The 13,524-nt window shown below is 37.4% G+C and overlaps 1 protein-coding gene across 1 annotated transcript in view; it reads left to right on the top strand.

The window, feature by feature from the left end:
- The window catches only part of tpgs2 (tubulin polyglutamylase complex subunit 2), a 163,271-nt gene that overhangs the window by 93,058 nt on the left and 56,689 nt on the right, over window positions 1–13,524 (top strand). The window contains exons 4-5 of the mRNA XM_039759110.1: window positions 3,535–3,666; window positions 12,055–12,168. Coding sequence (XP_039615044.1) covers window positions 3,535–3,666; window positions 12,055–12,168 — 246 coding nt within the window. The remainder of the gene's footprint in view (window positions 1–3,534; window positions 3,667–12,054; window positions 12,169–13,524) is intronic.

Genomic DNA, 13,524 nt, shown 5'->3' with positions numbered 1-13,524 from the left:
AAGATCGTAAATGTGAAAAAATGCCAGACAGCTAGCTTTTGCTGTTTTTGCAGCTATTGCTGGCACTGCTGCAGCAATAGATGTGTGGGTACGAGAAATGAGCCAGCTGTGGTGGGACTGTGACTATTGTCACGGTTGTAGCTCTCCTCCACTGTTGTTTTGCCACACTGCTGGTGCTTTTTAATAACAGCAGCGCTGAGTCCGTGCATGTAGGCAAAAGAACACTTGAATTCTGATGTGATCTTTCTCATTTATCTCGTGCGGCCACGGATTGGATACATATATCTATTAATCTTGAATCTATACTAATAAAAGGCAAAGCCCTCACTCACTCACTCACTCACTCACTGACTCATCACTAATTCTCCAACTTCCCGTGTAGGTAGAAGGCTGAAACTTGGCAGGCTTATTCCTTACAGCTTACTTACAAAAGTTGGGCAGGTTTCATTTCGAAATTCTACGCATAAGGGTCATAACTGGAAGCTATTTTTCCCCATATAATGTAATGGAGTCTTGAGTTGGAGATGGCCGTGGGGGGCGAGGTTTCATTTGACATCATCACGCCTCCTACGTAAGTACGTAGAGAACAAGGAAGAACTCCAAACAGCGATGAGCACAAAACGCCATTTCACAATTGAGAAGGCAGAAAAACATTATGAAGCAAATGATGCATACAAGCATATTCATAAGTACAGCTACTGCGGAAACAAAGCACGGCGTGAACCGTAAGTTTATATTAAATTAAGTTCATAGACAGGCTGCCACTAGCGTTTGTAATTTAGTGCCTGCCCATATAAGGCCGTCCATCAGCGGCAATCCAATACAAACACTGCCGGTAAATGTTCACGGGTGAAGGACTGTGCTTATGCAGAGGAAGATGAGATGGTCAGGGTGGTGTTTGGCACAAACTCATTGAAACTGCGAGAGAAACTTTTAAGTGCGGGTCTTAGCTGACATTACGAGATGGCACCAGTACAGCTGGGAACCTTCGATGCAAGAACACCAAGCGGCTCCGTGAACTGGCGCAATGCGCAGACAAAAGCAACAGTTCCAAAGAGTGCTGAACAAAACCGAATTACACAATTGAGAAGGCAGCAAAAAATATGAAGCGTCTTATACATACAATCATATTCATAAGTGCAGCTACTGCGGAAACAAAGCACACGGTGGAAAAAGTGAATGTCCTGCTAAAGGAAGACAGTGTAAAAAAACCCGTGCATGCAGTTTGTCACATCACAGATAAAAGGAAGGCGAGCTGTTTATTGATGCAGTAAGGAACTAATCGATGAATGAAACCTCTTATCTTTACAACGATTGACAAACACGGAATGTAACTTGAACACATCCTACAAATACGAGCCTGATTGAAAGAAATAATGATAATCAAATCCTTGATGACAGCAACATTCAATAACACTCACAAAACAATTACTGTATATTGACAATCATGTTACGTTATTTTTAAAATGTTCCCTTTTCTTTTCATAACTTCTACTTCTCCACTGCGGTACGGGTATATATATAAATGTATATATATACCCGATCTACAATACATACTTTAGCATAGACAAGCCACGCGCTGTGGCTAATTGTAGAGTCTTAAGCCTCTAACGCCGACATTGAGGTTGATTCGAGAGGGTGTACTGACTATGTGCAGCGCTACCGATTCATTTTACCTTCGCATCTCCTTGGTTTGGGGCGTATGAAAAATATTAGGTTAGCAGAATCATGTTACGTTATTTTTAAAATTTTCCCTTTCTTAGCACAAGCACAGCTGAGAAGCTTCGATGCATGTACTCCATAGCGTTAAAAATAGCGCATTTAATCACACTTTCAATTCCAAGCAAGCGGGAACTTTTGTCAATGCATGATTTCCTGGTACATCCATTACACTGATGCACACATCACAGCTACAAAAATGTTAGAGTCGGAATAAAGCGTTCCTCGACTGATCATTTCGACTACCAGCGAAGCCTTGATAAAAGCATGGTTTTGTGCACACTGAAAAGCAAGCAAAATTAGATGCATTACAGAAAGCGGACTTTGTGGCTCTTACTGGGGATCATTGGACTTCCGTGACCGTTAGTAATTCTAAATACATCTAATTACAAAATGTTCAATGATCACACTGTTTTAGCCTAATGTACAAAATAATTTTGGCTAATGTTACTCAGAGTTTAAAGAGTAAGCTGGTCAAATTACCTTTTATGTTTCTGACTTATTTTTTAAGAAGAAAAACTGCACTTTATGTTGAAATTTTGGTTATTATTATTTAAAGACAATACTATTCTGAAAATGTACTTAAAGTACTTAAACTACCACTTTATTTTTAAGTCTGCCCAATTTTAACCAGGGATGATATTTTTGTTTCTGTTTTGAATTCAAATGCAGTTTAAAGCTTTTTTCAGAAATTAAAACAGCTTCAGTTTACAATATTCATGTCCATGTCTATTATTTGATTCTGTAAGCCCACTAAAACCGTTTTAAATTAAAAAAAAAAATTTGCGATTTGGGGCAAATTCGTGTCGATTACATACGATTAATCAAGATTAATTCTTACACAGCCTCTAATTAATTGGATTAATTTTTTAATCGAGTCCCACCTAATATATATATATGTAGATATATATATGTAGATTTGTATATATATGTGTATATACAGTATATATGTAGATATGTATATGTTGTATATACAGTATGTATATATGTGTGTGTGTATATATACAGTATGTGTATATATGTATATGTATATATATGTATGTGTGTATATGTATATATATAACTATATATATATGTGTATAGATGTGTATATATATATATTTATATATATGTTTATATGTATATATATGTTTATATATGTGTCTGTGTGTGTGTGTATATATATATATATATATATATATATATATATATATATATATATGCCAGCAACACTCATGACAATGACAAAACAATTACATTGTCAATCATGTTACGTTATTATTAAAATGTTTCCTTTTCTTTTTACTTCTCGCTGCCAATCGTAGGTATTTTGCTATATATATATATATATATATATAATATAAATAGATAGATATGACAACAACACTCATATCAATGAAAAAACAATTACATTAACAATTATCTTACGTTATTTTTAAAATGTTTGCTTTTCTTTTTCATAACTTCTTTAACACACTACTTCTCCGCTGCGAAGCGCGGGTTTTCTGCTAGTCACATACATATAAAAGTGACTCAAATCTGATTCGAAAAGATCACATTTCTTTGTCGACACATCCCTGAAAATATTAGATTTTTGCCACATTAAGTATGAGTCACTTCAGCTTGGTAATGTGAATGTAGCCAAACAAGTCTAAGGAGACCAGCCTGACAAAGAACAGGCCAAAAAATTAATGTTTAGAATGATTCCAAATAAAATAAAATTCAAATCACTTTGTTCCAAAATGTATCGGAAGTAGTCATATATGTATGTGAGTGTGTATTATTAGTTCAGCTGGTCTTACTCACTGACTCTTCTCCTCTTTTTTCCTTTTGCAGGCATTTCTGTCCCTGTAGGCTCAATGGTGATAAACAGTTTATCTTATCTGAAGTTTCTTAGTGAGAACTCTTTATACAGTCTGCCAAATGCTCCCACTCTTATGGATCTGGAAGCTGAATCAGATGGAGAAGGTGAGAGATAATTGTTTTGGTGTTTTAAGTATCTTTTTTATTTTACCTTCATTTTGCCCTTTTCAATATAAAAAGAACTTATTTATTTTCCTTTTTCAATATATAGAAAGTGACCACTTCATTAGGTACACCATCATTTCTCAGTCTGTGCACAAATAAGCATTGTTCAAAGCGGGGGGCAGATACGAATATATGTGCATACCTTAAGCAAAACTGAGGTAACTTCCTAGCATGGTTGTGGGCCAAATGAATATTACTAGCTGGGGTATCACTCTGTACAGTTTTAGATATATCATTAATGATTCAGTACCCTAAAATATTCAGCCATGTAGTAGTCCTGGATTAAAAAACAGTCTGGTAATTAACACTAGAATCACTGAAGCCAACGAAAAAAATCATAATCCCAGGCCACCTTAAATTCTTTCCCACCTCATCAGCCTTTTTTTTTTGCAAATGTATCAAGCAGCACTGGCAGCAAGCTGCCTGCTATCCCACCCTCTACCAATGCAGCTGAAGTCGGACAAAAAGTTCACCCACCTCGGATCTGTTTATCTGACTGTGAGGTAGGTCTGGAATTGTATTGGGTAGTATATCGTTATTTGAAACACATATTTCATCTGTGTTCCATGTTTACAACAATCTGGATAAATGTAGGGTGACAAGAAAAGTGAGGCAAGAAATGTTGAACACATAACTAAAACAGAAACTTTTTGCATGTTATAGTACTAATGACAAAATTTTGACATAAAATGTATAATGTGTGAAGACTGAAGCCCAACTATCAAATAAACACTTTCACAAAAGGTACAAGTATAACAAAACAACTGTACTTCTATTCAAGAATAAGAATAAGAAAAAGAAATTGGGTTAGGGGTCGAGGCTGACATGTCCGTTTGGCCGGTGCAGAAGTATGAGCTGCTGTCTCATAATCAGAAGGTTATGGGTTCGATTTCAGGTCCTTCCTGCATTTACCGTTTTGAGTAGTGAGCTGCTCTTATTGTTACTATCATAGAGTAAAAACATACATTTGATTTGAGTCATTGTAAATTTATGGTACTTGTAAAGGTTAGCATTGTTTTTATTATTATTCAGTTTTTTTATCTCAGTCACATTCACGCTTCCGCCAATGTGACACTGTTAGTTTTCAAATAAACACGTGTGTAACAGAGGTGAACTTAGATGAGGATGAGGGTTCTACATCGGAGAAAGAGAACAGAAGCCATATGCAAAGTTGGATGACTGTACAGTCAAGGCCAAAAGTTTTGAGAATGACACAAGTATTGGTTTTCACAAAGTTTGCTGCTTCAGTGTTTTTTACATTTTTTGTCAGATGTTTTTATGCTATACTGCAGTATTATTACAACCATACATAAGTTTCAAAGGCATTTATTGACAATTACATTAAGTTCATGCAGAGAGTCAATATTTGCAGTGTTGGTCCTTCTTTTTCAAGACCTCTGCAATTTACCCTGGCATGTTGTCAGTCAACTTCTGGGCCAAATCCTGACTGTTGGCAGCCCATTCTTGCATAATCAATGTTTGGAGTTTGTCAGAATTTGTGGAGTTTTGTTTGTCCACCTGGCTCTTTAGGTTCTCAATAGGATTAAGATCTGGGGAGTTTCCTGACCATAGACCCAAAATTTCGATGTTTTGTTCCCTGAGCCACTTAGTTATAAGTTTTGCTTTATGGCACAGTGCTCCATCATGCTGGAAAAGGCATTGTTTGTCACCAAACTGTTCTTGAATGGTTGGGAGAAGTTGCTCTTGGAGGATATTTTGGCACCATTCTTTATTTGTGGCTGTGTTCTTAGACAAATTTGTGAGTGAGCCCACTCCCTTGCCTGAGATGCAACCCCACACATGAATGGTTGTCACAAGAATGACAAAAAGACATTGCGAAGGTTTGGGGCAGCCACCTATGTAATATTTCCTTGCTGCAAAAATGACTAGCACGAACAGACATGTTCACACAACTGAGTCCAAAATAGAACTGATATACTGGAAAAAAGATGGTGGCTTTAAAGGCCAGTAAAAGAAGTAATGTCATCAGGTGGCAGTGATGTCGTTGGCTATCCCAGAAACAGGTGGGATTTCCCGAGAATGGTTTGCAAGGGATTGAGAGAGAGAATTAGTACACTTTACCATCTCCTGGCCCAGTGTGGAATTACATCTATTTTATCCCTTTAATTGTCTCCTAAACATGTGTGTGTGACAGGGCCCCCCCCCTCAACCCAGACCCGTTGGGTCGAACGACCTGCACCAAGAGGTCGTAAACGCAAGAGCATCGCAGCATACCAGCATCAGCATTGGTATGGTTAGAGCTCTTCTGATGAACGAGCGAGAACTTATAAGAATGCAGATCAAGGATTCACCTAGTGACTCAAGGGTTGGACTCCTTGTGTAGGGCCATCCACTGTAAAGGTGCATGGTCTGTGACAAGTGTAAACTCCCAGCTCAGGAGGTAGTACCTCAACTATGTAATCGCCCACTTGATTGCAAAAGTCTCTCTCTCCACCCCCGCATACCTGGTCCCCTGATCCAGCAGTTTCCGGCTCAGGAACAAGACTAGGTGTTCAGCACAATCAATGCTTTGGCTCAGCATTACTCCTAGGCCTGTGTCCAAAGCGGCCATCTGGAGAATAAAAGCAAGTGAAAAAGTCAGGTTTTTTCAAAACAGGTGCACTTTTTAAGTCACTGAACAAAGTTGGGAGCCCTTTTCTTTGTTAAATCACTTAAGGGTGCAGCTCTCTCCAAAAACCTTGGTACAAACCGGCGGTAGTACCTGGCTAAACCGAGAAATGCTTGGACATGCCGCTTGGTTTGCGGATGGGGCCATTTCAAAATGGCATCTACTTTAGACCACTGTGGCTTCACAGTACCATGGCCCACCAGGTAGCCCAAATATTTGGCTTCTTTCAACCCAAAAAAAGACCAGTTAACTTGCCTTTCTCTCTGTAAGTTGATGGCATTTATCTTCATTCTTTTCACATGAGCAGCGCTGTGGCTGATGCCTGCTCTGAACTATTCTTGTTGTACCAGCAATCAATGATACAGTGTCCCGTGACCGCTATTAGATTGGACAAAGGCAGGACCGTAGCAACAGACAGCTTCTTCACAGCACTTTCGCGAGCTAATAGACAGACTACTGCCCTCTGCTTGGCACCATAAAGTAAAATGGGACTTCCACCTGCAGCTAAAGTCACTTCAGGACACAAGCAATTTGCCATGCTGGTGTTTAGATCTGACAGCGCTGTGCTGATGGTGAATGCACCTAAAAAGAAGAAGCCTTTGATTTCAGTCTTCAACAGCCGGAGTAAACCTTTTGCAACCTGTAAAAGATGTAGCGAAAGGAGAAAAACCAGACTCACAAACGCTGGTGAATCATGTCTTCTTCTTATTGTCATTTGAATTTTTTGCTATTCTGTTTTATCTATACTAATAAAAGGCAAAGCCCTCACTGACTGACTGACTGACTGACTGACTGACTGATTCACTGACTGACTCATCACTAATTCTCCAAGTTCCCGTGTAGGTAGAAGGCTGAAATTTGGCAGGCTCATTCCTTACAGCTTACTTACAAAAGTTGGGCAGGTTTCATTTTGAAATTCTACGCGTAATGGTCATAACTGGAAGCTATTTTTCTCCATATACTGTAATGGAGTTGAGCTGGATGGCCGTGGGGGTCGGAGTTTCGTGTGACGTAATCACGTGAACTGACTATCAACATAGTACGTAGAAAACTAGGAAGAGCTTAAAAAAGCGCTGAAGAAAACATGCATTATATAATTGAGAAGGCAGCGAAACAATAAGAAGCGAGCGACTGACATATACAACCATATTCATGAGTGCTGCTACTTCGGAAACAAAGCACGGTGTAAACCAAAAGTTTAAATTAAGTTCATAAACAGGCTGCCGCTGGCGTTTGTAATTTAGTGCCTGCCCATATAAGGCCGTCCGTCAGCGGCAATCCAATAGAAACACTGCCGCTAAATATTCACAGGTGAAGGACTGTGCTTATGCAGAGGAAGATGAGATGGTCAGGGTGGTGTTTGGCACAAACTCAGCGAAACTGCGAGAGAAACTTTTAAGTGCTGGGTCTTAGCTGACATTACATACAGCCGTGGACATCACACTAGATGGCACCAGCACAACTGGGAACCTTCGATGCAAGAACACCAAGCGGCTCACGTGAACTGACGCAGTGCACAGACAAAAAGCAACAGTTCCAAAGAGTGCTGAACAAAAACCGAATTACACAATTGAGAAGGCAGCAAAAAAATATGAAGCGTCTGATACATACAAGCATATTCATAAGTGCAGCTACTGCAGAAACAAAGCACACGGTGGAAAAAGTGAATGTCCCGCTAAAGGAAGACAGTGTAAAAAAAACCTGTGCATGCAGTGTGTCACATCTCAGATAAAGAGGAAGACGAGCTGTTTATTGATGCAGTAAGAAACGAATCGATGAATGAAACCTCTTATCTTTACAACGATTGAAAAACACAGAATGTAACTTGAACACAACACATTGTACAAATATGACCCTGATTGAAACAAATAATGATAATCAAATCCTTGATGACAGCAACACTCACAAAACAATTACTATATATTGACAACATATTACATTAATTTTAAAATGTTCCCTTATCTTTTTCATAACTCTAGCGCCGACATCCGAGGTTCGATTCCCGATTCATTTTAACCTCGCATCTCCTTGGTTTGGGACTTATGAAAAAATATGCGGTTAACGCAGAATCATGTTACATTATTTTTAAAATCTTTCCTTTCCTTAGCACAAGCACAGCTGAGAAGCTTCGATGCATGTACTCCATAACAAGAAATAACGCATTTAATCACACTTTCAATTCCAAGCACTTTTGTCAATGCATGATTTCCTGGTACATCGATTACACTGATGCACACATCACAGCTACAAAAATGTTAGAGTCGGAATGAAGCGCGTTCCTACGACTGATCGGAGGAAAATTTCATTTCAAAAAATTACCCGAGCGAAGCCTTGATAAAAGCATGGTTTTGTGCACACTAAGAAGCAAGCAAAATTAGATGCATTACAGAAACCGGACTTTGTGGCTCTTACTGGGGATCATTGGACTTCTGTGACCGTTAGTAATTCTAATTACATCTAATTACAAAATGTTCAATGATCACACTGTTTTACCCTAATTTAAAAAATAATTTTGACTAAGGAGTTTAAAGATTAAGTTGGTCAAATTACCTTTTATGTGTCTGACTTATTTTTTTAAGAAGAAAAACTGCACTTTATGTTGAAATTTTGGTTATTATTATTTAAAGACAATACCATTCTGAAAATGTACTTAAAGTACTTAAACTACCACTTTATTTTTAAGTCTGCCAATTTTAACCAGGGATGATATTTTTGTTTCTGTTTTAAATTCAAATGCAGTTTAAAAGCATTTTTTTTTTCAGAAATTAAAAGAGCTTGAGTTTACAATATTCATGTCTTGTCATGTATATATATATGACAACAACACTCATATCAATGACAAAATAATTACATTAACAATCATCTTAACGTTATTTTTAAAATATTTACTTTTCTTTTTCATAACTTCTTTAACACACTACTTCTCCGCTGCAAAGCGCGGGTATTCTGCTAGTGTATATATATATATATAAGTATGTATATATGTGTGTGTATATATATATATATATGTGTATATGTATATATGTAGATATGTATGGATATGTATATACACTCACCTAAAGGATTATTAGGAACACCTGTTCAATTTCTCATTAATGCAATTATCTAATCAACCAATCACATGGCAGTTGCTTCAATGCATTTAAGGGTGTACTGAATGTCAGAATGGGAAAGAAAGGTGATTTAAGCAATTTTGAGCGTGGCATGGTTGTTGGTGCCAGACAGGCCGGTCTGAGTATTTTACAATCTGCTCAGTTACTGGGATTTTCACGCACAACCATTTCTAGGGTTTACAAAGAATGGTGAAAAGGGAAAAACATCCAGTATGCGTCAGTCCCTTGGGCGAAAATGCCTTGTTGATGCTAGAGGTCAGAGGAGAATGGGCCGACTGATTCAAGCTGATAGTAGAGCAACTTTGACTGAAATAACCACTCGTTACAACCGAGGTATGCAGCAAAGCATTTGTGAAGCCACAACACGCACAACCTTGAGGCGGATGGGCTACAACAGCAGAAGACCCCACCGGGTACCACTCATCTCCGCTACAAATAGGAAAAAGAGGCTACAATTTGCACAAGTTCACCAAAATTGGACAGTTGAAGACTGGAAAAATGTTGCCTGGTTTGATGAGTCTCGATTTCTGTTGAGACATTCAAATGGTAGAGTCAGAATTTGGCATAAACAGAATGAGAACATGGATCCATCATGCCTTGTTACCACTGTGCAGGCTGGTGGTGGTGGTGTAATGGTGTGGGGGATGTTTTCTTGGCACACTTTAGGCCCCTTAGTGCCAATTGGGCATCGTTTAAATGCCACGGGCTACCTGAGCATTGTTTCTGACCATGTCTATCCCTTCATGACCACCATGTACCCATCCTCTGATGGCTACTTTCAGCAGGATAATGCACCATGTCACAAAGCTCGAATAATTTCAAATTGTTTTTTTTGAACATGACAATGAGTTCACTGTACTAAAATGCCCCCCACAGTCACCAGATCTCAACCCAATAGAGCATCTTTGGGATGTGGTGGAATGGGAGCTTCGTGCCCTGGATGTGCATCCCACAAATCTCCATCAACTGCAAGATGCTATCCTATCAATATGGGCCAACATTTCTAAAGAATGCTTTCAGCACCTTGTTGAATCAATGCCACGTAGAATTAAGGTAGTTCTGAAGGCGAAAGGGGGTCAAACACCGTATTAGTATGGTGTTCCTAATAATCCTTTAGGTGAGTTTATATATGTTTATATGTGTGTGTGTATATATATATATATATATATGACAGCAACACTCATCACTCACAACAGTGACAAAACAATTACATTGACAATCATGTTACGTTATTTTCAAAATGTTTCATTTTCTTTTTCATTACTTCTTTAACACACTACTTCTCCACTGCGAAGCGCGGGTATTTTGATAGTTCTTGAATAAAAGCACACTTGTTTCGTTATACCTTTGCGAAAGTGTTTATTTTATATTCCAGTAAGCACTTAAATGAGATTGAATCCATCTCTGCCTCTCTCCCGCACACATGTCATTATTTAAAAATGCTCTGCTAGATCTTACTGTACTCCGCATTATGGTGCATGATACTGAAAATGCAGACAGAGCAGAGTACAGGCAAGATCGAAAAAAATGTTTAAGTGACAACTCACGTTCAAATGGCATTGCTTTTTTTCAGTATGGAAAAGGCACCCTTCAAACCTGACACAGCTGAAGCAGTTTGCTAAGGAAGAGCAGGTCACACTACCTGTTGACAGGTGCAGAGGTCTCATTGAGAGCCACAGGAATCACTTGTTTACAGTGACTGCCTCTAAAGGCTGTGCAACCAAATATTGGTTTATGGTACTTTAATCCATGTTATTTGAAATATTCTGTTGATTCAGAAGGCTAGAGCAAAATCTGATTGTTGTTAAATGTGGAATAAACAATGATGGGTGCCAAATACATATCATTTTCAATTTATTCCAGAGGAAATTGTGGGTTCTTCTTTTTTCAGGTTGGAGTACCAACAAATTTGTTGATATCTTTATATATGGTAAAAAGGAGGCAAGAGGAGCAAAAAGATAGTTGAGGCACCACTTTTTTAACCATGTGACATATTTCTGAATGATTCTTTTAATCTCAATGCATATTTTCATGATGAAAAAATTATGAATAAAATTTAAATCACTACTCAGTCATTCCTTATGCAGGCGCTATTTGGTCTGGAGAGATCTACTGATTTTCTGAACCTTCCCTTTTTGACATTTCCTTTTCTCTAATTTTCAATTTATACATTATCTTTGTATTGCATATTAAATGAAAGAAGTCCAATTTATATTAACTAAAAGTAATTCTTCCCTTATTAATGCAGGAATATTATTCTCCTGTCAAAATCATAAATGAACATATTTCAAGGCAAACCTTTGCTTTTTAAAAGTACTGCAGTATTCTAAAACTGGACACTATCAGGATTTGTGCATGTGGCTTTAATGCTGGCTTATATTAACTGGCTAACTTGGCTTTGTGTCTCAGTGATAGAAGTGAGAATATTTGTAAAAAATATATTTTATGAACACGTCACTTTGAAATAGAGTTTACTGTGCGATTTCTGCTAATTATTGTTCAACAATTTCAGGAGTGTTTGAAAGTATTGCTATAAAATAGAGAATCATTTTTTTTTTTAATATTTATTTTTTTATATTTCACTAGGAATGGATAACCATCCAGAGAAGCCACATTTTGATTACAGAAGCCGGATATTTGAGCTAGATTCCTGCAGTGGAAATGGAAAAGTGTGCCTTGTATATAAGAAAACACAACCAGGTTAATATTTTTCCTTTTGTTAATTACAGTACTGTGTAAAAATGTTAGGCACATACAGTATAAAATAATTTGGTAAAATATAGATACTTTCAAAAAATAATGAAATGAAAAGACTGTAAATATTAAAATAAATCAACATTTGATGTGACTGCCAACTGCCTTTAAAACTGAGTAATTGCTCTTTAAGTCACTGTTGTGCAATATTATAAGAAAATAGGCTGGTCATTGTTATAAACATCTTGGAAAATGCACACATTTCTCCTACAGATGTTGGCATTCTCATTTTCTTTGGTCTCTCCAGTTAATCCCAGGCACTCTAGCCGATGTTGAAGTCACATCTGCCACGTCCTTAACTTTTATTTTGGTAGTCCTTCTACAAGTTTGATTCCATCCTCGACAATTTGGTTAATCAGTTTGGTTAAATTTACTCATTATGTCAATAATCAAGAGCACCTGTTTGTTATCTTTGTTTAGTCATACACTGGGGTATATACCAAAAAAGTAGGTTTTTATCTAAAAGAGTTAATTTTCTTAATATGTTACGTTCTTTGAGAAAATGAAACACCTGCGTTAATTAATTTTTTTGGAAAATGAATAGTATTTGGAAATCTGATTTGCTCTTTTATAGCGTCAAATTAATTCAGATGTCAAAAAATAAACATCTAAGACAAAATTAACATTAAAAATCTAGGGTGGTTAACACTTTTGCAAAATACTGCTATATAAAAATTTTTATAATTTTGTGTTTATTCTTTTTGCTTATTTGTTTTCAATAAATTATTATGACTTTGGTATTTAGAGAAATGAGGAAAGCTGTATACTGTTCCAAAAATAGGGATTTACAGTAGAAGAAATAATGCTAATCAGAATTTTTAAGGTTAGATGGGGTTTGTTGAAATTAAATTCTAACAAGCATCAGCAGCCTTGCAGCAACATTAAGAACCTCTTGAAACATGTGAATATTTTCTGAAGGACAGCCTTGTAGGAGTCAACCTGAGAAGTGATGAAAGCCTGGATAAATGCAACATCCACCATTGTTTAACAGCAGTACTGGATAAAAAGCAGAAGCCAACTCTGAATGGGGTTTCAGTTTATTGTAGACCTCTACTCACACATGCCTAGACGGCTTCACACTGGGCCTAGATAGAATTAACAATTAAATTAGCACTCATAATACTGCAATTTGGCAAACATACCTGGGGCCTCATGCCTAACGCCATGCGTAGAATTCACACTATAATATGACGTAAGCACAAAAGCCGAAATGTGTTTACGCACAAAAAATTCCAGATGCATAAATCTGTGCATTCGCCAACTTCCACATTACATAAGTCCCGGTCAGTGTGAAAATTAATG

The sequence above is a fragment of the Polypterus senegalus genome, chromosome 7 (genome assembly GCF_016835505.1).
Source record: "Polypterus senegalus isolate Bchr_013 chromosome 7, ASM1683550v1, whole genome shotgun sequence".
In the NCBI taxonomy this organism is placed as follows: Eukaryota; Metazoa; Chordata; class Cladistia; order Polypteriformes; family Polypteridae; genus Polypterus; species Polypterus senegalus.
This window is presented reverse-complemented; position numbering and strand designations above follow the sequence as displayed.